This window comes from Diplotaxodon limnothrissa, linkage group LG8 (assembly GCF_057381915.1).
Source record: "Diplotaxodon limnothrissa isolate DT_005_m linkage group LG8, D_limnothrissa_male_GT1.1, whole genome shotgun sequence".
In the NCBI taxonomy this organism is placed as follows: Eukaryota; Metazoa; Chordata; class Actinopteri; order Cichliformes; family Cichlidae; genus Diplotaxodon; species Diplotaxodon limnothrissa.
In genome coordinates, this window is record NC_140603.1 from 11,669,199 (window position 1) to 11,690,227 (window position 21,029).

The 21,029-nt window shown below is 40.3% G+C and overlaps 3 protein-coding genes and 1 non-coding gene across 4 annotated transcripts; 2 read left to right on the forward strand and 2 right to left on the reverse strand.

Moving 5' to 3' along the window:
• The first annotated feature begins 9,490 nt into the window (after positions 1-9,490).
• LOC146626360 (hemoglobin subunit alpha-D-like) lies at positions 9,491-10,856 on the forward strand. The gene is made up of 2 exons (XM_085360480.1): positions 9,491-9,696; positions 10,672-10,856. Exons 1-2 carry the CDS (start codon positions 9,493-9,495, stop codon positions 10,798-10,800), a joined length of 333 nt encoding a protein of 110 aa, XP_085216606.1. The 5' UTR covers positions 9,491-9,492; the 3' UTR covers positions 10,801-10,856.
• A 6,355-nt stretch (positions 10,857-17,211) lies between these two features.
• LOC146626361 (hemoglobin subunit beta-1-like) lies at positions 17,212-17,950 on the reverse strand. Its single transcript, XM_085360481.1, has 3 exons — positions 17,825-17,950; positions 17,522-17,744; positions 17,212-17,436 (listed from the first exon to the last, which is right to left on the reverse strand). Exons 1-3 carry the CDS (start codon positions 17,914-17,916, stop codon positions 17,308-17,310), a joined length of 444 nt encoding a protein of 147 aa, XP_085216607.1. The 5' UTR covers positions 17,917-17,950; the 3' UTR covers positions 17,212-17,307.
• A 1,960-nt stretch (positions 17,951-19,910) lies between these two features.
• Positions 19,911-20,925, forward strand: LOC146626362 (hemoglobin subunit alpha-like). Its single transcript, XM_085360482.1, has 3 exons — positions 19,911-20,018; positions 20,284-20,491; positions 20,730-20,925. The coding sequence occupies exons 1-3, from the start codon at positions 19,924-19,926 to the stop codon at positions 20,856-20,858; spliced, it is 432 nt and encodes a 143-aa protein (XP_085216608.1). The 5' UTR covers positions 19,911-19,923; the 3' UTR covers positions 20,859-20,925.
• On the reverse strand, positions 20,156-20,249 carry trnai-uau (transfer RNA isoleucine (anticodon UAU)). Its single transcript has 2 exons — positions 20,212-20,249; positions 20,156-20,191 (listed from the first exon to the last, which is right to left on the reverse strand). It is a non-coding gene; the product is annotated as a tRNA-Ile (tRNA).
• Positions 20,926-21,029: the final 104 nt, after the last annotated feature.

Below are 21,029 nucleotides of genomic sequence, written 5' to 3' on the forward strand. Positions count from 1 at the left end.
TCATTTCTTTTGGCCAGGATTGAAGAATGACGTTGCTCAGTATTGTCGTTCTTGTCACACCTGTCAGATTAGTGGTAAGCCTAACCAAGTCATTCCACCCGCTCCATTACACCCTATTCCAGTTTTAGGGGAACCTTTTGAACACATCCTCATCGACTGCGTTGGTCCGCTCCCTAAAACAAAATCGGGTCACCAGTACCTCTTGACTCTGATGTGTGTTGCTACCCGTTTTCCCGAGGCAATTCCGTTGCGCACCCTTAAGGTTAAACCAGTTGTTAAGGCATTGGTGAACTTTTTCTCTATTTTTGGTTTACCAAAAGCTGTTCAAACTGACCAAGGCTCTAATTTCATGTCTAGGATTTTTGCTCAGGTTTTGCAGTCACTTGGCATTAAACATCGGAAATCTAGTGCCTATCATCCGGAGTCGCAAGGTGCGCTCGAGCGGTTTCATCAGACATTGAAATCGATGATGCGGAAATTTTGCCTTGAGTCTCAAAAGGAGTGGGATGAGGGGTTGCCGCTGCTTCTTTTAGCAGTGAGAGAAAGTGTGCAGGAGTCGTTAGGATTTAGCCCTGCTGAGCTGGTGTTCGGTCACACAGTGCGTGGCCCCTTGCGATTGCTTAAGGAGAACTTCCTGTCCGACACTGTTGCCCCTAAGGAAAATGTGTTAGACTATGTGAGCTCTTTCAGAGAGCGTTTGCATAAAGCGTGCGCAATTGCACGGGATGCTCTCAGTGCAACACAAGGTAGGATGAAGAGGAAGTTTGATGTGAAGGCTGTGCAGCGAAAATTTGAGGTTGGTGATAAAGTTTTAACACTTTTACCGGTCCCTGGATCTTCCCTCCAGGCCAAGTTCAGTGGTCCGTATACAGTGCAGGCGAAATTGAGTGACACGGATTATGTCATCGACACCCCAGAGCGAAGGAAAAAGTGCCGTGTGTGTCATATTAATATGATGAAGCCCTACTTTGCTGGTGGTGTGTCAACAGTTGCGACTGTGGGGGTGCCGGTTTCCGAAACTCGGTATGACCCAGTAGGTGACGATTTGGTTTTCGGTTGTGCTGTGGGCTGCGCACGACTTAGGAATTCTGAAATCCTACGTGATTTAAGGTCACATTTAACTGGGGTAGACGATGATGTCCGAAATGACGTGTGTCGGTTGATTGAAAATCATCCTAATCTTTTCTCGGACACTCCATCCTGTACCACCGTGTTGGAGCATGATATCGATGTGGGGGACCATCCTCCAATCAAACAGCATGCCTACCGGGTGAATCCCACTAAGCGTGCTCTTTTCCAGACAGAAGTCTCTTATCTGTTGGAGAATTGTCTTGCTGTCCCTAGCTCTAGTGCGTGGAGTTCCCCATGTCTCCTAGTGCCTAAAGCGGATAAGACCCCACGGTTTTGTACAGATTTTCGGAAGGTGAACAGTGTGACCAAGCCTGACTCCTATCCTCTGCCCAGAATGGAGGATTGTGTTGATAGGGTCGGTTCTGCGACCTTCGTTACCAAGCTGGACTTGTTAAAGGGCTATTGGCAAGTTCCCCTAACATCACGTGCGGCCGAAATCTCTGCTTTTGTTACTCCTGACCATTTTCTCCAGTACACTGTCATGCCTTTCGGGTTGCGCAACGCTCCCGCCACATTTCAACGGCTCATGAATATCGTGCTGGGCAGCGTCTGCAAGTGTGAAGTGTATTTGGATGACATTGTCGTCTATTCAGACACCTGGTCAGAGCATATGGAGACACTCACTGATGTGTTCCATCGCTTGGAAAGGGCATCCCTCACCCTCAACCTCGCCAAGTGTGATTTTGGTAAAGCCATGGTAACGTACTTAGGAAAGCAGGTGGGTCAGGGGCAAGTGCGCCCTATCTCGGCCAAAATCCAGGCCATACTGGATTTTCCTGCCCCTCAGACTAGGCGTGAGCTTCGCCGTTTCCTCGGCATGGTGGGCTACTACCGGAGTTTCTGTCAAAACTTCGCGGACGTGGTCGCACCTCTCACTAGCCTCACTAGTGTGTTGAGACCTTTTGTGTGGACCTCTGCGTGTCAGAGTGCGTTCCGGGCTGTTAAGACTCTCCTGTGCAGTGCGCCAGTGCTGGCCGCCCCTGATTTTGCACGCCCTTTTAAGTTGGAAGTGGACGCTAGTGCAAACGGGGCAGGTGCCGTATTGCTGCAGGAAGACCATCATGGTGTGGATCACCCAATCGGCTATTTCTCAAAGAAATTCAATGTCCATCAGCGAGGGTACAGCACGATTGAGAAAGAGGCCCTCTCTCTGCTGTTTGCATTGCAGCATTTCGAGGTGTATGTCGGTGGCAGTCCCTCGCCTGTGATTGTTTATACCGACCACAATCCCTTGGTATTCCTAATGCGGATGCGGAACTCGAACCAAAGGCTGATGAGGTGGTCCCTCCTGGTGCAGGACTTCAATTTGGAAATCCGTCATAAAAAGGGCACAGAGAATGTGTTAGCGGATGCCCTATCCCGTGTTTTCCCTTAAACATGACTGTCCAAAACATCTACAAAGGAGATGTCTTTGATTTTGGGAAGGGGGGTGTTACGGCTGTGGCCATAAGAACACTGTGTGGGCTGTTTGTTCTGTGTCTTTACTGTGTTTAAGACTCTTTACAGGTCCCTCCCCTAATGAAGAGTAGTGAGCAGCTGATTGGACCATGGAACAGGTGACCACATTCAAAAAGCCGCTCTGACAGCTCCAGGGAGAGAGAGAGAGAGAGTGTGGAACGAGCGAGTAGCCTGACAGCCGTCGCAGTCCTGACCCTGGTTTTCCCAGCCTGCGTTTATCTTGTGTATTTGTGGGAGTGTGAATTGTAAGCTTAGGCACTCGTGGGCTGAAGCGGAAGGGGTGAGCTGCCTTTTCTTTTGGAATCGTTTTCTCCTGTTTTCTTGGTCAGGGAGCGAGGGATAGCTCTGTCATTTGTTTGTTCTTTTTTATTTCTTAGGGTTTAGTTAGTCTTTTCTGGTGGGACTTAGTTGGTTTTGTTTATTATTTTGGCCTGGGCTCACCCTGGAGCTATGCTTCTTGTCCTTAAATAAAATCACTTTTTTTTACTCACAACTGGTTTGGATGTTTGGCTTGGGAACCAGGGCGGGGATTTGTCTCTCTCTCCTCCAACCTTATGTGCGTCCCTACCCGCCTAGACTAGGGGCGTAACAATCATATTTATAATATTAATGGTGCACTGCTGCATTTTATTTATTTGAAGGTGGACTTTTTTATATTTCGTTAGTTTTTCACAAAGTGAGAAGTTAAACAGAGCTGCAGGTGTAGGTTTCATTAAAAAAAAAAACAACCTGCACAAACAAGTGTTTGTTAAACAGTTCTTAAAATTTAACTAAAAAACTAAAATTAACTAATTAAAAAAAACTTCTTGTTAAGAGATGTTATTATTCTTATATTATGTGTTTCATCCTCACTCTCTCTCTCCCTTCTGTTAATTAACCCACAGCACAAAAACACACCGGTACAGGCACGTGACTCTTTTTTCTCCCGGCTTTCAGTCAGAAGCTGTGTCCCAAAATGTCGGCTGCATCCTCCGGAGGCCGCATTTGAAGGCCGATTATGTCACAGCCAGTCGACGAAGGCTGTCTCAAATGCGGCCGACAAATGAGTCCTTCATTTCCCCGAATAAACTTTTAACATATTTTTAGGCGAGAAAGTAGCGGTGTAAATTACAAATATCTGCTTGGTTTATCAAGACATCGCATATTTGCAAAAGTGTGCCGACGTTTTCAGAGACGTCTGTCACCCACCGGCTCGATGGCAAGCCGGGAGGGGGGTTCAGACCCCCGCTCTTTCGCTACTCAGGTTAAACATGATATACAAGTCACTCTGATAACTTAAAAATGTAATTGTTTGCCTTTTTCTGTGTTTTATTTGTTCTGGAGTAAATCGGTTTGGCTGAGATCAAAGTTATTAGATTATTAGATTAAATAAAGCTTTATTAATCCATCCGGTGGGTCCTCCGGGATTTTCACACAGCTCAATAAACGTTAAACGGTCGAGAATTTACGCCAGTGTCCTGTTATATTTTAAATAGCAAGGAGCAGACGGCCGAGTTTATTAAACTCCAGCGAGACAGCGGTGACGCAAATCTGAAGGCTAGACCGTCCAGTTTCACAGCCTTCTCGGTCCACGTAGACCGCGAAAGCTGGGTCCTCCGAAAGATGCAGCCGACGTTTTGGGACACAGCTAATGGCGGTAAAATGGCTCCTTTGAAGTTGCCGACCCTGCTGCTTCAGCAGCTAATCAGTGGTTCTAAAATGACGGCTCATTACCTTACAACCGAAAGAATGAGGCCGTTTTTAACTGACTGATTTGTGAAGAGAACTAACTTCAGCTTCCCTAACAGACTCAGAAACACTAACACACCGAATGAACCAAATACAACACAATAACTGTAATAAACAATCAAATGAACCATATTAATTTCACACTGGGCCTATAGCAGCTAGGCTAGGCGTTAGCACTTAGGGCTAGCATACCAAACACTCCTTTTAAATAGTAAAATTACAACGTTTCACTAAAAAAGCAGCCATTGTGTTACTTTAACATGACTTATACTTCGACTGGCTTCATAAGTCACTAACAACAACTGGGTAAATCCCTCATACAGCTTATAGACATTTCATTTCAGATAAGAGAGACAGAGAAGCAGCACTTACCGGCACGGATTGAGCTGAGAGTGGACAGAGATTCAGGAGTCAGGCGGAGACGTAAAAAAGGAGGCATTCACGAGTAGTGGGAAAAGTGGGAAACTCCGCAATTACACAAAATTGGCATGGAAAACGTGAAAATATATGTAAATTTAAATATTATTATACTAGATTTTTTTGCAACAAAAAACAACTTTTAATTTAATTCTATAAGTTTAATAAATGTTTCAAATGGGATTCTTTGAATTTGAAATAATGGTTAAAAGACATAAATAAACACAAGGTCATTATGTTAAAATGTACTTTATTATGATAGATTTATTTAACTGACTGCAGTAATAAGAACAGTCTTCTTCTGAACACCAACACCAAGGAGCTGGTGTTGGTGATCGCCTAAGCATCCTCACAGTAGGAGCTGCAGAGGCTCATCTCACTCCACTGCAGGACTCAAGAGGTTCAGGAGGTCCCTTAACCCCACTGCCATGAGACTTTTTAACAGCGACTCCTGACATGTTCATTGCACATTTGTTTCTTTTACTCCAATACATATTGGTTGTAATCATATGAATTCTGAATTGCTTTAAAGCTGAAGCTGTCTGCTAAAACTAGCTGAAAAAGCTGAAAAGTTGCAGAAAAGGGTGGCCTTTTGTTGTGGGCAGTCTGAGGTACACCTGTGCACTACTCATGATGTCAGATCAGCATCCTGATGTGGCACACCTGTGAGGTGGGATGGATTACCTCAATATAGCAGATGTGCCCACTACCACACATTTGGACTGATTTGTGACCACTGTTTGGGAGGGATGGTTATATTGTGTATCTGGAATGAATTTTAGGTCTCTACATCCATCCCATGAGGAATGGGAGCAGTAACAAAGGTGTTGCGTTTATATTTTTGTTGAGTGTATATTTGGCAGAAATACTATATTTGGCACAAATCTTATAAAATAGCAGAAATAGTATGATTTAGCACAATAGTAATAACTTAAACAGAAAAATTGGAAAAGCAAAATGGACAGGTGAAAAAATGCTGAACATGCTGAGGGTCCCTCAAATGTACTTGTTAAATGAAAAAAAATCAGCAAAAAAATCTATAACAGCCACACAATCACAAATATGTACACATAAGGAAACACACATGCACAGAGAGACACACACACAAGATCCAATTCAGTCACCCAGTCTAAATATATTGAATTTGAATCTTAGAATGAGATCATCCCATTAAAAGGCTCTCTCTCTCTCTCTCTCTCTCTCTCTCTCTCTCTGTCACACTGTCACACACACACACACACACACACAGACACACACACACACACACACGGAGAGAGAAGTAAGTTTCTAGGTCAGCCTGGGAGCTGCTGAATTTGAATCCACCAATCAGAGAGGCTGTGCACTTTTCCCCGCCAAAACAGGTGCATCTTTTTACACACGCAGCACAGAGAGGCACAGGATTATTGCAGTCTATTTCTCATAGTGACGACTCCCCTCAAACAAATGACCATAATTTCCTAACCGTAGGGGCTAGAGCGGTCATTCTTACACCGTTTTGTTCAGAAGAGATGGGGGAATCTTCCAGTGTTGACAATTTATCATTAAAATGCGAATTTTTAGAGATATATGACATGAATGACTTGTTGACTTAGAAGCCACGAATTCCCCAATATGCAAATTTGAATGCCTCAGACCACATATATGATTGGCTGGCTGGGAAGCCGTGCAGGCCCTGATTTGTGGATTTGAATTCCTCAGCCCTCAGATATGATTGGCTGGCTTAGAAGCCATGAAGGCCCCAATATGCAAATTTGAATGCCTCAGGACACATATATGATTGGCTGGGAAGCCGTGCAGGCTCTGATTTGAAAATTTGAATGTCTCAGTCCTCACAGAGGATTGGCTGCCTGGGTACCTGGCAGAAATATATAGAAATACTATGATTAAGCATAAATACTACATTTAGTAGAAATACTATGTTTTAGCACAAATACTATAAAAAGCAGAAATACTATATTAAGCACAAATCCTATAAAAAGCAGAAATACTATATTAGGCACAAATCCTATAAAAAGCAGAAATACTATATTAGGCACAAATAGTATAAAAAGCAGAAATACTATAATTTAGCAGAAATACTATGTTAGGCACAAATCCTATAAAAAGAATAAATACTATAATTTAGCAGAAATACTATATTAGGCACAAATCTTATGAAAAGCAGAAATAGTATGATTTAGCAGAAATACTGTATTTAGCACAAGTACCTATTCGCTATGATTTTTGCTATTTTTTGCTATTATACTTTTTAAAATATTAGGCTTTTTTCCTTTAATTTGTCCCATTGAAATGAATGGAAAACTTCCAAAATTCTGCTAAATTTTGCTTGTTTTTGAAACTTAACTACTTCCTCATACTTTCGCCTAGAACAACCATTCAAACTTTAAAATGTTCACAAATTATTGGGCTATTCAGGTATGATTCAGCTATTTCAAATCTTTTACCGTTTTACTTTTATGCCTCTTAAAGTTTTGAGTTGCAAAATTGTGATTTTTCACAAAATACATGCGTTGTTATGGTTGCTATGCTCTTGGCTTCCAGTGTGACACTGAAGCTTTTGCAGTCTTCTCTTCATGTCCGAACAACTGTTTGCTACTTGCTCAATTTTCACTCAACTTCCACAAATTATACATCAAAACGTAGGTATTTTTGCTGGCTTTCAGGAAATGTCACTATCATTGTTGTGGGATTTATAGAATTTTCGCAAATCTCCTCAGACCAACACAATGTCAGAAAACTCTCCATATAAAGTGAATGGAGAGCTTGTTCAAAATCACCGCTGGATTTCTGTAATGAGAGGCATATTCGAATCGTCATATCTCCTTAACGAAGCAAAGTTAAGACATGAGGCTTGTCCCCGAATATCTTCAGACACCCCTGACGCTCACAATTCAAGAATTTCTTTCTCACCTATTACCGTTCTGAAATGAGTTGGACTTGTTTGAGGGTAGGAAATTCGTCCTTCGCTCAGATTTCTTCAGATTTCAAACTGTGGAAATGAAGCACTTTTTTCTCTCGTCATAACTTTTTTTTGGATTTCCACAGAGACCTGAAAATTTCCATGATTGTTCACCAAAGCCTGCTGTCTCTTACGGTGAAAGAATGATATCGATACTCCAAATAGATTTCAAGTCACAAAGCGTTGTTTGAGGGCAAGTCAAGGCAGTTTTTGCTTCGCTCTACTCAGTTATGGTGCATTAGAAGTCAAATATCTTTAATAATTCATATTTTAATGATAAATTGTAAACACTGGAAGATTCCCCCATCTCTTCTGAACAAAACGGTATAAGAATGACCGCTCTAGCCCCTACGGTTTGGAAATTATGGTCATTTGTTTGAGGGGAGTCCTCACTATGAGAAATAGGCTGCAATAATCCTGTGCCTCTCTGTGCTGCGTGTGTAAAAAGATGCACATGTTTTGGCGGGAAAAAGTACACAGGCTCTCTGATTGGTGGATTCAAATTTAGCAGCTCCCAGGCTGACCTAGAAACTTACTTCTCTCTCCCTGTGCATTTTTTTGCTGATTTTTTCATTTAACAAGTATATTTGAGGGACCCTCAGCATGTTCATCATTTTTTCAGCTGTCCATTTTGCTTTTCCAATTTTTCTGTTTAACTTATTACTATTGTGCTAAATCATACTATTTCTGCTATTTTATAAGATTTGTGCCTAATATAGTATTTCTGCTAAATTACAGTATTTCTGCTTTTTATACTATTTGTGCTAAAACATAGTATTTCTACTAAATGTAGTATTTATGCTTAATCATACTATTTCTGCTTTTTATGGGATTTGTGCTTAATATACTATTTCTGCTTTTTATAGGATTTTTGCTCAAACATAGTATTTCTACTAAATGTAGTGTTTATGCTTAATCATCCTATTTCTGCTTTTTATAGGATTTGTGCTTAATATAGTATTTCTGCTAAATTATAGTATTTCTGCTTTTTATAGTATTTGTGCTAAAACATAGTATTTCTACTAAATGTAGTATTTATGCTTAATCATAGTATTTCTATATATTTCTGCCAGGTCCCCAGGCAGCCAATCCTCTGTGAGGACTTAGACATTCAAATTTTCAAATCAGGGCCTGCACGGTTTCCCAGCCAATCATATATGTGTCCTGAGGCATTCAAATTTGCATATTGGGGCCTTCATGGCTTCTAAGCCAGCCAATCATATCTGAGGGCTGAGGAATTCAAATCCACAAATCAGGGCCTGCACGGCTTCCCAGCCAGCCAATCATATATGTGGCCTCAGGCATTCAAATTTGCATATTGGGGAATTCGTGGCTTCTAAGTCAACAAGTCATCCATGTCGTATATCTCTAAAAATTCACATTTTAATGATAAATTGTTAACACTGGAAGATTCCCCCATCTCTTCTGAACAAAACGGTGTAAGAATGACCGCTCTAGCCCCTACGGTTAGGAAATTATGGTCATTTGTTTGAGGGGAGTCCTCACTATGAGAAATAGGCTGCAATAATCCTGTGCCTCTCTCTGCTGCGTGTGTAAAAAGATGCACCTGTTTTGGTGGGGAAAAGTAACGCTTATCTAGTGCTCACTGCTGGTTAATTCCTGAAATCTCTAATAGGGATTTCAAGGTGTTGGCAATGATCCGAGATCATTTTAGAAACTTGTGGGCCTCGAGTTCACACAAATGATAGTTGGTGACCAAAGACAGTCAACATGTAGCACTTACTCTGTTGCTCCTATCATATCAGCATGGAAATAATTTCACTTTTCCCTTCTTAAGGATGTTTGCCTCTTATCCGGGCACCAAGACATATTTTTCCCATCTAGACATCAGTCCTAACTCCTCCCACCTGCTTTCTCACGGGAAGAAGATAGTCCTGGCTATAGCTGAGGGGGCCCAAGACATCAGTCAGCTAACTGTCACCCTGGCTCCCCTGCAGACTCTGCACGCCTACCAGCTTCGGGTAGACCCCGGAAACTTTAAGGTGCCTAAACACCTCAGACCTATTTACAGCCCTTCCATCCCCTTCTTGCATTGGATTTTTTTTTAATTTACTTTTAATCTTTTAATCAGAGATAATCAGTTTTTTGTTATTCAGATTTTCCTATTAAGTATATCTACTAATCCAGTAAAGCCTGAACCACAAAATAATTGCCAGAAACTCATGTATCAAATATGATGCACTTGCTACAGGGTTAATATATATACTTGTGCAATTTCTTTGTTGTATGCTATAAGGCGTACAGGTGACTGCAATGTATGAAATTGTATTTATTTGTGCATTTTAATTCTGCATGCAAAAGATAATCCTATTAGTATGTAGGGATTTTTTCAGTAATTCTATAATAGAGTTTAACTGAACTAAAAAGAAAACAACAGATTTACTAACTGTAAGTCTGCTGCTGTTTTGTTTTTCCAGCCTGTTCAGATGACAAATCAACTAGTTTGTTTTATGGAGGAGGGAAAAAAATGGAAAAATGTTTTTTTTAATCTTTTGACAGCACTAATTAAAATAAATAATACATTTGATTAAATGGGTTCCTCCAGGAATATTGAAATGGGGTGCAAAAAGGCAGTATGTGAACCAGTCGGGAAATCTGAAAAATGGTTAAAAAAAAATTATAAGTGAACAAAATGACAATGTGTATAAGTATACGGTATTGTATTATACATATATGACAATTGTGGATGTTTGGGGAATTACAAGCTGTGAAACTAGCCGTTGTGAGGCGAGAGGGTGAGGAGGAGACGATATTTTTAATGCATTGTTTGGCACTTAAAATTATCAGACATGCTTTCTGTGCAAATTACACAATACTACATCACTATATTAACAATAACACACTGAGGACGACAAATGGCAGTGTGTGGGTTCATGATTTTCAGAAAACTGACACATACTATAAATTATGTAAGTATGTTGTTCACTTTTTACCAATCTTTTGTGTTTCTCCTGCAGCTGCTGTCGCACAGTATGCTCGTCAGCCTTGCCTGTTACTTGGGGGATGAATTCACACCGGTGGCTCACGCCGCCATGGACAAGTACCTGTCAGCGTTTGCTGCTGTTCTTGCTGAGAAATACAGATGAGACTCAAGCACTGGGTTTCCAGAAAGCATACGAGGCATTTATGATGCTATGTAAAATCTTTTTGTTTTTCTCTGTATGTGTCTCTGTCATTACTTTGTTACATTTTTAATGGTAAAAAATGTGCAATTCGTGTGTTAGTTTTTGTGCTGTTATATTATCAAATAAAAACAAATCGAATCTGTGGTGTTTCACGCATTATCATATCACGTTCAAAATGCATTGTGTTGATCATTTTCAAGGAATTCATCATTTGACTGAGTTAAGTTTTTTTAGTTGCTCACCGTCATGTCAGCTGATAATTTACATTATTTTACTTAAGCAAGCTTTCCTACTGTAAAATATTTTCATAATAAATAATACATTTACAACTACAAAGGCACATTTAATATTAAATCTAATCTGTTTTTTGTTTTATTGTTTTATTTTTCTAGTATTACAGAAACAAAGGATTCAGGTTTTAACACCAGTGAATTGGGAGGACTCTCCAGGTTTATCTATGGACCTCAAATAAAGTATTTACGGTACACAGAGCAACAGTGCCCCCATTTGGTAAACTGGTGGTAATACAGACGCATGCTGATGCAATATTCAAAGCAGCTCATAGACAAGATGTTAAATGTCAGTTTTTTAGATATTTAAGTGAAATAACTTCTGTAATTTACAGACATCTTTGTTGTGAGGTTGATTACACAAAAATTAACTTTTTTTAGGATTGCCAAAACGTGCTAATACTCTTTTTTACTTAATGGGAGTGTAAATGTTTTTAATATCATGACAGCAGAATGAACTGCATTCATTTCTTCATCCTTGCTTTTACCTTTGCTGGGTTTTTGTTGTTGTTGTTGTTGTTGTTGTTTTTAACATTTTGAGTTGATTGTAGCAGTCATCTCATGTGAAGAGCATGAGAGATAATTTATGCCTTCTGTTTGTATCTGCGCACAGTTACGCACGGTTGTAATTTTACAATCTACATTTTACAGGCTACATAGTCCAAATAATGCCAAATTACTCATAATTTAGGAGCTGTACTACGCTTAAGTTAAAATCCTCAGACTTCTTTCCCAGTAAAGTAAAAATGCACAGGCTTGATAGTTCCTGTGAACCCTAAACTTGCAAAGACTGGTGTTCTCACCTTTGGTTCTTATCTGTAGCTTCGCGTACGTGAAAATCCATGAGTCAGACAAGGTTGAAATATTTTTAATGAGAGGGAAAAAAGACAAAACATCAGAGACACAGATGAAATTTTTATACACCTGACATCTGTGAGGACCGTGCCCTGTTGGCCTGAAGTAAGAGTCTGCTTGAAGCAATCTTAGCATTAAAATAACTGGGAGACTGCGCAATATGTAAGGAAGCAGTTACAGTTAGAGCACATGCTGAAGAGTAGGTGGGGTGTGGGTGTAGATGAGATTGGTAGAGGAAGGGCAGGTGATTGGGGGGATTTGAGAAGATGAGAGTTGGAGATAGGGAGGGTGAAGGGAGCTACTGTTGTTCAAACGTTGAGCAATCAGCAGTCTTCTCCACCTTTCGGCTGCTGTATTGAAATGTAGTACTGTGGGACACCCTAAAACGTACATTTTTCTTCATAACTCACTAATAAATAATACATTTTCTATCATTTTAATAATAATAATATTACAGTAATATTACATTTAATGTAAGATGTCAGAATATCTCATTATGTGAGGGTTTTTAAAAAAAATTTAATTTTTATATAGTTAAAAACCAGGTGTAGATGTCAGGTACGCAGTGGGGGGAATAATTATTTGATCCTGGGGTAAATTTGTACGTTTGTAATTTGCAGGTTTACTGTACAGTGACTGTACAGAATATCAAACAAAAATCTAGAAAAACACATGAGACAAACATTATAAATTCATTTTCAGGTCACTGAGGAAATGATTATTTGATCCCTACAGTCCAGCCAGAATTCTGTTTGTGCTCATTTCTTTGGAAGTGAGAAAAATACAAATTCACCAGAGAATAAAACAATTATTTCCTCATCTGTACCATCAGACTTCTGTTCTAACGTCATGAAATGTGACGTCCTTGCAAGTAAAAGTGACCCTAGGTAATTTTGAAGAGTCTAATTCAATCGTTAGTATCATAGACATGTTCACAATTTCTCTTAAGAATATTGTTTGAATACATGAATTAGATACTTTTTAAAAAACCCAAATAGCCTGTGTTTAATAAGGAGCTGTGATTTAGCTCTTCAATACACCATTTTTCAATGTCATTTGGTGAAAAATATTTTTTTATTGACAGAAAAGTTTATTCTCATGGAAAGATAAGGTCCTTTTGTTGGGCCTGATTTTACAGCTATGACTCCAGATGTACATTTACAAAAGTTACTAAAGTGGAAGAAAATAAAAACTGTAACTGGTGATCTCTCTCTGGGCATTTGTTCTCGGTAGATTATGAAGATATTCTTCGATCGTTATGTGTTTGTAGTTTTACTTTTTCAGGGTTGAGTTAGCACGTTTATTGTGTAATGTATTTTCTGAAATTATACGTTTTTGTTTTCCATTATTTCATCAAATGTGAAAAGCATAAATATCTACTTCTATCTTGTTGATAATGTTTAAAAACACAGAAGGAGCCCGTTTAATCTTTCGTATTAAAAATGAAGCTGCTGTGAGGACGTTGAACACGGCGCTGTCTCTGGTGCTGAAATTAGTTTGATTCCACTGCACTTAGCTATAATTTTGTATTTTCTAATTAGTTGTTTTTGTATTCAATGTCCTTTTTTCATTCATTTTTTTAAGTGTAGTGTAGGTTTTTTTCTGTTAATTCAGATTTTTTTTCCACACCATTTTATTTTGTAGCTTAGCTTCGGTTAACTACATTAACTCTTCTATAAATAAACACAAATATCTTTATGCCCAGTTTGTGGTGTATAAATAGCTCTATTGTAAAGATGTGTAGAGGTGAAGGGCTAATTGATCAAGTAGTGGGGCGGTCACGTGCCCGCCCAAGTCCATGGGTTCACTGTTGAGTTCTCATTAATTTCTGGGGCTATTCCGCCACATTTGATAGTTTGCGTTATTCAGCTATAACTAAATAAACTAATCAAATGACCGAGTGACGTAAAGTCATCCGCATGACCATTTTTATCACTGCCAATTCTATCACAGCACCCTGCTGCTTTTCTGTTTCTTTCCCCGTAGGATTGTCTCCCACTTCTTTAATGTCATTTCTCTCCCTTACCTATCCTCTTGTGAATTATGAATTCCGCCGCTTTTCACAGGCTTAATGTCAGAGTTACAGATATATGGGACAGCTCAGGAACTGCACTGTATCACAAAGTCTTCCACCGTGTAAACCTGAAATCAGTGTTGCAGCTGACCTGTTCCGCTGTGGAGAAGAACAGCTATTGAACGGCTTAGATTTAAGACATTAATCTTAGACACTTCCACCCTTTGAGTCCCGTCAAAACTTTCAGTTTTGTTTGTTACAGATTAGAGGGAAGAAGGAAACAATAGTCTAACGCGAAACTTACCGCTGTGGGGAAAGGGGGGGACACGCGTCATTTCGGTTGTAAGATATGCGATAGTTGATGTGTGTTCATTTAATGGAAGCGAGTGCGTAATTGTGACAGGTGGGTGGCCCAAAGCTGTGAGCGGAATGCTAAATCTTTGGCTCTGTCCTCTAACTTGGTCCTTCCTGCTGCAGTGGGCAGACAGAGATTTTAATGTTGCATTAATGTATTTTCTATCATTAAAAAGGGGTAGGTGTCAATGTGACTGTGTTAGTGCGCAATCTGCAGAAAAAATAAAAAACATGGGCAGTGTGAGCATTTACGCATGAGACACATTAGCTATGTCTTCATTGCTAAATAGAGGGGTCGGGATCTGACGGTAAATGATGTTTGGTGTTCTTCTCGGTATAGCACAGGTCAGCTATACACATGGATGTCAGGTTTATGATGGAATAGTTTATAACAGTGTAGCTCTCCTCTGGATAAATCTTGCGCTCCACCTCAGTCTTGTTCCCCTGGAACACACTCATTCGCGGTGCTTTCTAACAAAATACTTCAACCTTACAGAAAACCATGCTGGTTCTTCTTCCGCCTCCTCTCATTTATCTTAACAGCAGAGACAAACACCTGCAAATCTCTCATTTGCACTCCCTGGTATGGTGTGTACACTTTTGAGCAACTAATCTGCGCTGGACATTGGCAGGCAATTATGGATTACTGATTCCATCTTTGCAATTAAATTAGCCCAATATTATATAACCCAAAGAGCGTTCCACTCATCATTCTGACAGCTCTGATAGCTATAGTTCAATTAAACTATTGACCTAACTAACTGCAGTTATTTAGTGTTACTCCGATGCCCTCAAGTAGCACCACACCTTTACCTATTCATAATTCAAAGATTATGAATTAATAATTGTGGGAAAAGGTACAGTTGATACAGATTTCAGTGCTTTCATTTTTTTCTCTCTTTTCTAAACATAATACAGCGTTCCTGCGGGAAAGTAACAGTAATCTAATTTTTCTGCTCTTGCTCTTGATGAAGGCGGTCGCACTTTTCTCCTCTCCTCCTCTCCCTTAGCTTCCCTGCTTAGCCTCTTATGTCCTTGTCTAGTGTCATGTTTTTTGTATTACTTTTCCCTGGAACACTCTCTCACAGTCTGTTCTCTAAAACCTAAAAGAGGAATTATGGATTGGATCAACTGGTCCCTAGATGCAATTGACACCCCTTTCTCAACGAGAAGTTTGGGCTTGGGTGGGCCTGAGTGCTGAAGATATCTACCTATTCGGAATCATGGTAACAGGGTTCTGGCTAATCGGAGCTGGCTTGGCCCTGACTTATCGAAGAATTAAGAAAGCAGAACCGGCTGTTCAAACCCCCACAAGGCTGCCCGCTGGGATTGGAACGATGGGAGAGGCGTGAGTTTCTCAAAATGGGCTCATTGAGTGCAGCACGGATAAGATCTTGGAGATGCTACGGCTGCTAGCTCGGAATAACATCTCTGGGCGCAAATTGGATGACATCTCGGGGAGGCACGCTGCCGTGAGTTCTCAGAAATCGGCTCCTTGAGCACAAGAAATGACAACATCACAGAACCCAAGTATGGCGAAGCTCGCGGCTCTCCAACGGGAGATTGAGAGACCAGTGTTGGACTGTAGAACTGCTTTGAAATTCATATGAGCTGTTCGCACTAAAGTAAAAACACCATCACTTATGCGGATACCCGTTTGGCGCCAGCTGCAAGGCTGGGGCTGAACAACAAGGACACCTGGGTTGGCTGGAAGACTGTTTACTTAGCCTAGCAGGGCGAAGGACACTGTCTCAGCTGAACTCACACATACATATACACTGATATGCACACACTCATCCCCCCTCCCTTTCCAAACGCCTTCGACGCTTATTCCCTTCCGATGCTGACGGTGGATCAAGGAGACCAGCGCACGCAGGCCCGGATGCACTGTCTAAATCGGCTGTCTCTCACCCTTTACCCACCCCTGTTGCTTGTCATGTGTTTCTTTGGTGTATTTAGAGTTTTTTCATGTGCAGAGGTGTTTTTTTCTGTTCTCAAACTGGTCTCCCTGTTGGAGCTCAGTCTGGGAGGAGTTATTTTTTTCTCCTTATCTTTCCTCATGTGGTGCATTTTCCATTGTTATACCTCTCTGACCTGTCTTCCCCATGTGATGTTTGTGTAATGTATGTGTGGTCAGAGGGTAAGATGGCTCCTCCATTACGTGCAATAGGTCGGCAGCCTTAGGAAATTTCCCCTTGTGGGACCAATAAACGTTTATCAAATCAAATCAAATTACCATTTTTGCAATAGTAATCCCTTACTTTACTCGCTACTAGAAAAAAGTAATCGGATTACAGTAACGCGTTACAAGTAACTGCCCATCTCTGATTGAGAGTGAGGAGAGCGGCATAAACAGTGAAATAGAAAGTGCAAGCAAGATAAATAAAGTACATTTAAAAAATATAATCTTAAAATTAAATGCATGTATGTTTGTTTGTTCCATTTGTAATTTACAACAAATCCCCAGCTGTGCACGCAATTCATCGCCCAACAGAAAATGAAATAAACAAAGTAGTATCTATAGTGAAAAACAATAGGGTACTCTCGTTAGAATGAAGAACAGCCTGTTACTGGTCATTTTGCGGTTATGGTTGTTTTTACTTACAAATCCTATAAAATATATGGTTTCTATTTTGAAGTTGTTATTATTTATTAGTTTAGTTTTTATTATAACCTTTGCAAGAGTGAAATCCGCTCTCATATTTCGCCATGTTACAGTCTAAAAACCTAAAAGTACAAACGAGATCCTTTATTTGCCCTCTACTCGGCATCCAGCCCCCCAGTGTGATATAAGATATAACTTATAAGCATGTGTAAAATTTTAAAAAAAAAATACAAAGGGAAAACGTAAACTTTGCTTCAGTGGGCCTTTATTTCTCTTTTGAGGTGATCCATAACATATTGAAACGGGCGTTAGATCTCCTTCTGGCTTCCAGATGCAGACGGATCTACATTTTAGTGGTACTGCTTTCCGAGAGCGGACACCACCACGGCCATGAACTTCTGGAAGGTACACTGAACCTCTGGGGTGAAAGCGGAACCCAGTTTTCCAGCAACAACAATGGTCAGGCAGTCAGAAAGCAGCTGCATGGAGAAAGAAAAAAAGGTATAAGAAAATGTCGTGTTTGCATTAAAAAGAAGAAGAAGAAAGGCGGGTTCTGAGGTTTACCTTGAAGTTGTCGGGGTCGACATGCAGCTTCTCTGAGTGCAGGGCGCTCAGCTCGGCGTAGGTGGCTTTAATGTTGTCCATGTTCTTCAGAGCGCTGTCCAGACCGCGGAGCAATTTGATTCCGTGGGCAGCGACTTTCGGGTTGGTGCTGATGGCTTCGGCGTTGTAGAGGTTACCGAAGGAGGAGAAATACCTCTGAGTCCAGGGGTAAACGATCAGACACCTGCAAGGGAGAAACACACGTGAGTTTGGCCACAGGGCACGTCATAGGAAGGATTGTCCTCTTGCAGAGGTGTTCCTTACCTGACCAGAGCCTTGGGCCCAACGTCGTTATAGTCCAGCTTGGAAAAGATGTTGGAGATGATGCTGCGTTCGTTTTCGCTCCACTCAACCATGGTGGCGTTTGATTATGATTTTTTTCTTCAGGCTTGAAGGAAAAGGCTGAATAGTGCTTCACTAGACCCCCTGCATCTATTTAAATGCGTCGAAGCTCCCCCACCCCAAATGAGAAGTCTGCTGTGATAGGCTGGAGATGATGCGCGTGAGATAAACTGCAGACTTCACCAGAAGTTTCTGGATTTGTTGATACGGTTTTGTTATTCGTGTCCTGCGCAATTTAAGCAAAGCCAAAAACAAAATTTCAATTAGCGCAGTTATCGTGCGGCCAAAGATTCCAAAGCCCAATATTTTATGCGCAAAATATTCCCAACATATTCTATTACAGTTATTTCAAATGCAGTCCTCAAGTCTCTGATAATTCTTATTATTATTTTTATTTTATTTATTTTTATTTATTTTTATTTATTCAGCTGTTATTAGCTGAATCCTGAGTTGCTGTTGAGTTTTTTATTTTATTTTATTTATTTATTTATTTATTTATTTATTTATTTATTTATTTATTTTACTTTTAAACAAATCACACAGAGGATAAAATTCATAAAATGCGAAAAAGGCCTTTTGAAAATTATCTGTCAACATTGATTAAAGTGCGTCCCCCACTTTTTAAAATCTAAATAAAGTGTGTATATATTTTAAATGTGAATTCAGATTTTTTTTTAAAATATGGAAATGCATAATTCGTCTGTATCTGCCTGATATTATACAAATAAAGGTTCAACAACTTCACATCTTCACAAAAATATCAACATTATATAGAAATATAAGTAAAAAGGCTAAACATTTATGCGGAGAAAAATGAAAGAATTTATTTATTTATTTAGTCTTTATTTGTCTTTATTTTAAATGTGAGGAATGGTTGCCAAGCAGCTCGAGAGTGTTTGACGCTCTTTAAGTTATATCTCGTAAACCACACCGGTGTTATCTGCAGCAGCGAACCCCCCTGCGTCCACAGATGCATGTGTTTTGATTAAGAACACTTGAGCTGGCTGATAAAGGCCGTCTGCTCTATTTTCTACCACTGATAGGAACTTATTTTATGAACCGAGCCAAAAAAGAAAAAAATGCTGAATTAAAAAATTAAATCTGATAAATCTGAGAAAGCTTTAAACAGCTTCAATTTGATAAGAAGAGCTGTTTTTTAATCTTGTATTTTTAGTATATCCTAGATCCACCGAGTGTACTTGCATATATTATAGAATTTTGCGCTCTTTTCTGTAAGTGCGTAATGTGCATGCACGCATTTTTGTAACTCCCACCTGCATCCATAAATGACCCACATTCTTTGCGATCACGAAATCTGTTTTTTTTAATAGATCATTTTCTTATACTTATATTGTACTTCATTGGTAAAATTGTTTAAATGATGATCACATCACGAAAATATACTTAATTTTTTTATTGATTGATTTAAGTAGTACGAATCGAATCGAATTGTTTTGTAAATATTCAAAATTATCATTATTATTATTACTACTACTATTACTATAATTTACTTGGTTCAGGCCTCAGTAAAGCTGGAAGTAATAGAAAAATGTGTTCAGTTTTATGAATCAATCAGTTTTATTGGCATTAATTTCACAGCAACTCCTTAGACACGAGTTCACTCATTGTTCTTAGAACTGTAGACTTTCTGCACATGATATCACTCCGCCTGAGATGTTCTCCACTCATCAGTCATCAGGGGACCATGTGCTTCACCTCTAACTTCTCACAAACTTGCAAAGCAGAAAATGTGGTTACGTTGCACTTTTGGTATCCTACACGAAAAAAATGCAGAGTGTTTTTTTGCAAATTCACACCCAAGATGTCACCAGCAGATATCACCCTCTGCGTTGGCCTAAAGCCAAACAAGTTTCTATCAGGTCCGGTGAATGAGTCCTATCTGCGTCACAGCTTGTGGCTTGGTATCAGATGCCCTGGGTGTGACCCAGGGGGGCAACTGAATTTAAGCACAGCTCCTCGCCGGGTAGCATCATCAGAGAGAGAGAGACAACCGATCCAACATGAGTCTGACTGAGAAAGACAAGGCTGCCGTCAAGGCACTCTGGGCCAAGGTCTCCAAGGTTATGGATACTGTTGGAGGCGAAGCTTTGGGCAGGTAAGGCTGTATTGGCACTTCTTTATTGAATTCAGTACAATTGAATTTTATTTATACAGCGCCAAATTACAGCAACAGTCGCCTCAAATATTTAAACACACTTCAGATGTGTGTTTCCACTACTTAAAATAAGCTCGTGCTCCAGGTGAGGCTCGAACTCACAACCTCGGCATAACTCTGCAGGCTACTGTCTTATAAGTACCGCGCGCTGACCGATTGCGCCACTGGAGCTTGTGACCCACCATGTTCATCTCTGCTTCCACAGGATGCTCCTCGTGTATCCGCAAACCAAGACTTACTTCTCCCACTGGCCGGACCTGACTCCCGGTTCTGAGCCCGTGATGGTTCACGGAAAGCTGATCTTGGGTGGAGTCACTGAGGCCGTGTCCAAGATTGACAACCTGAGAGGCGGCCTGCTGGAACTGAGCGAGCTGCACGCCTTCAAGCTGAGGGTGGATCCATCTAACTTCAAGGTAAGACGCGGATCATGTGCATATGCGATTTCAGTTATAAACAGAGGTTATTGTCTATTCCTATTTCACGCACGGTTAATTTATGTAACAAAGTAATCCAACGTATTGAAAAGATTGTTCTTAAGAAGATCGAGTTTATTGACTATGCATTTGCACTAACAAACAGTCTGTTTATTAAAAGCGATTTCTGCCGAGCAAACTTCATATATTTGGTGTAAACTGTTTCCTCTCTCTGCAGATGCTGGCTCATTGCGCTATGGTGGTGATCTCCATTATGTTCCCTAAAGATTTCACCCCGGAAACTCATGTCGCCTTCGACAAATTCTTGGCCGCCGTGGCCCTGGGTCTCTCTGAGAAATACCGTTGAGATGTCGGCAGCGAAAAGCGCAGTTTGTGACCATTAAAATCATGGTTGGAAAACGAAAATAAAGCATGTCGCCAAAAATAATCCTGCTCTCTGTGTGTGTGTTTTTCTTTTTTTAAATATCTCACTGTGTCGTTTCACACCTGCACACGTGACACTGCAGAAAAAAGTCCC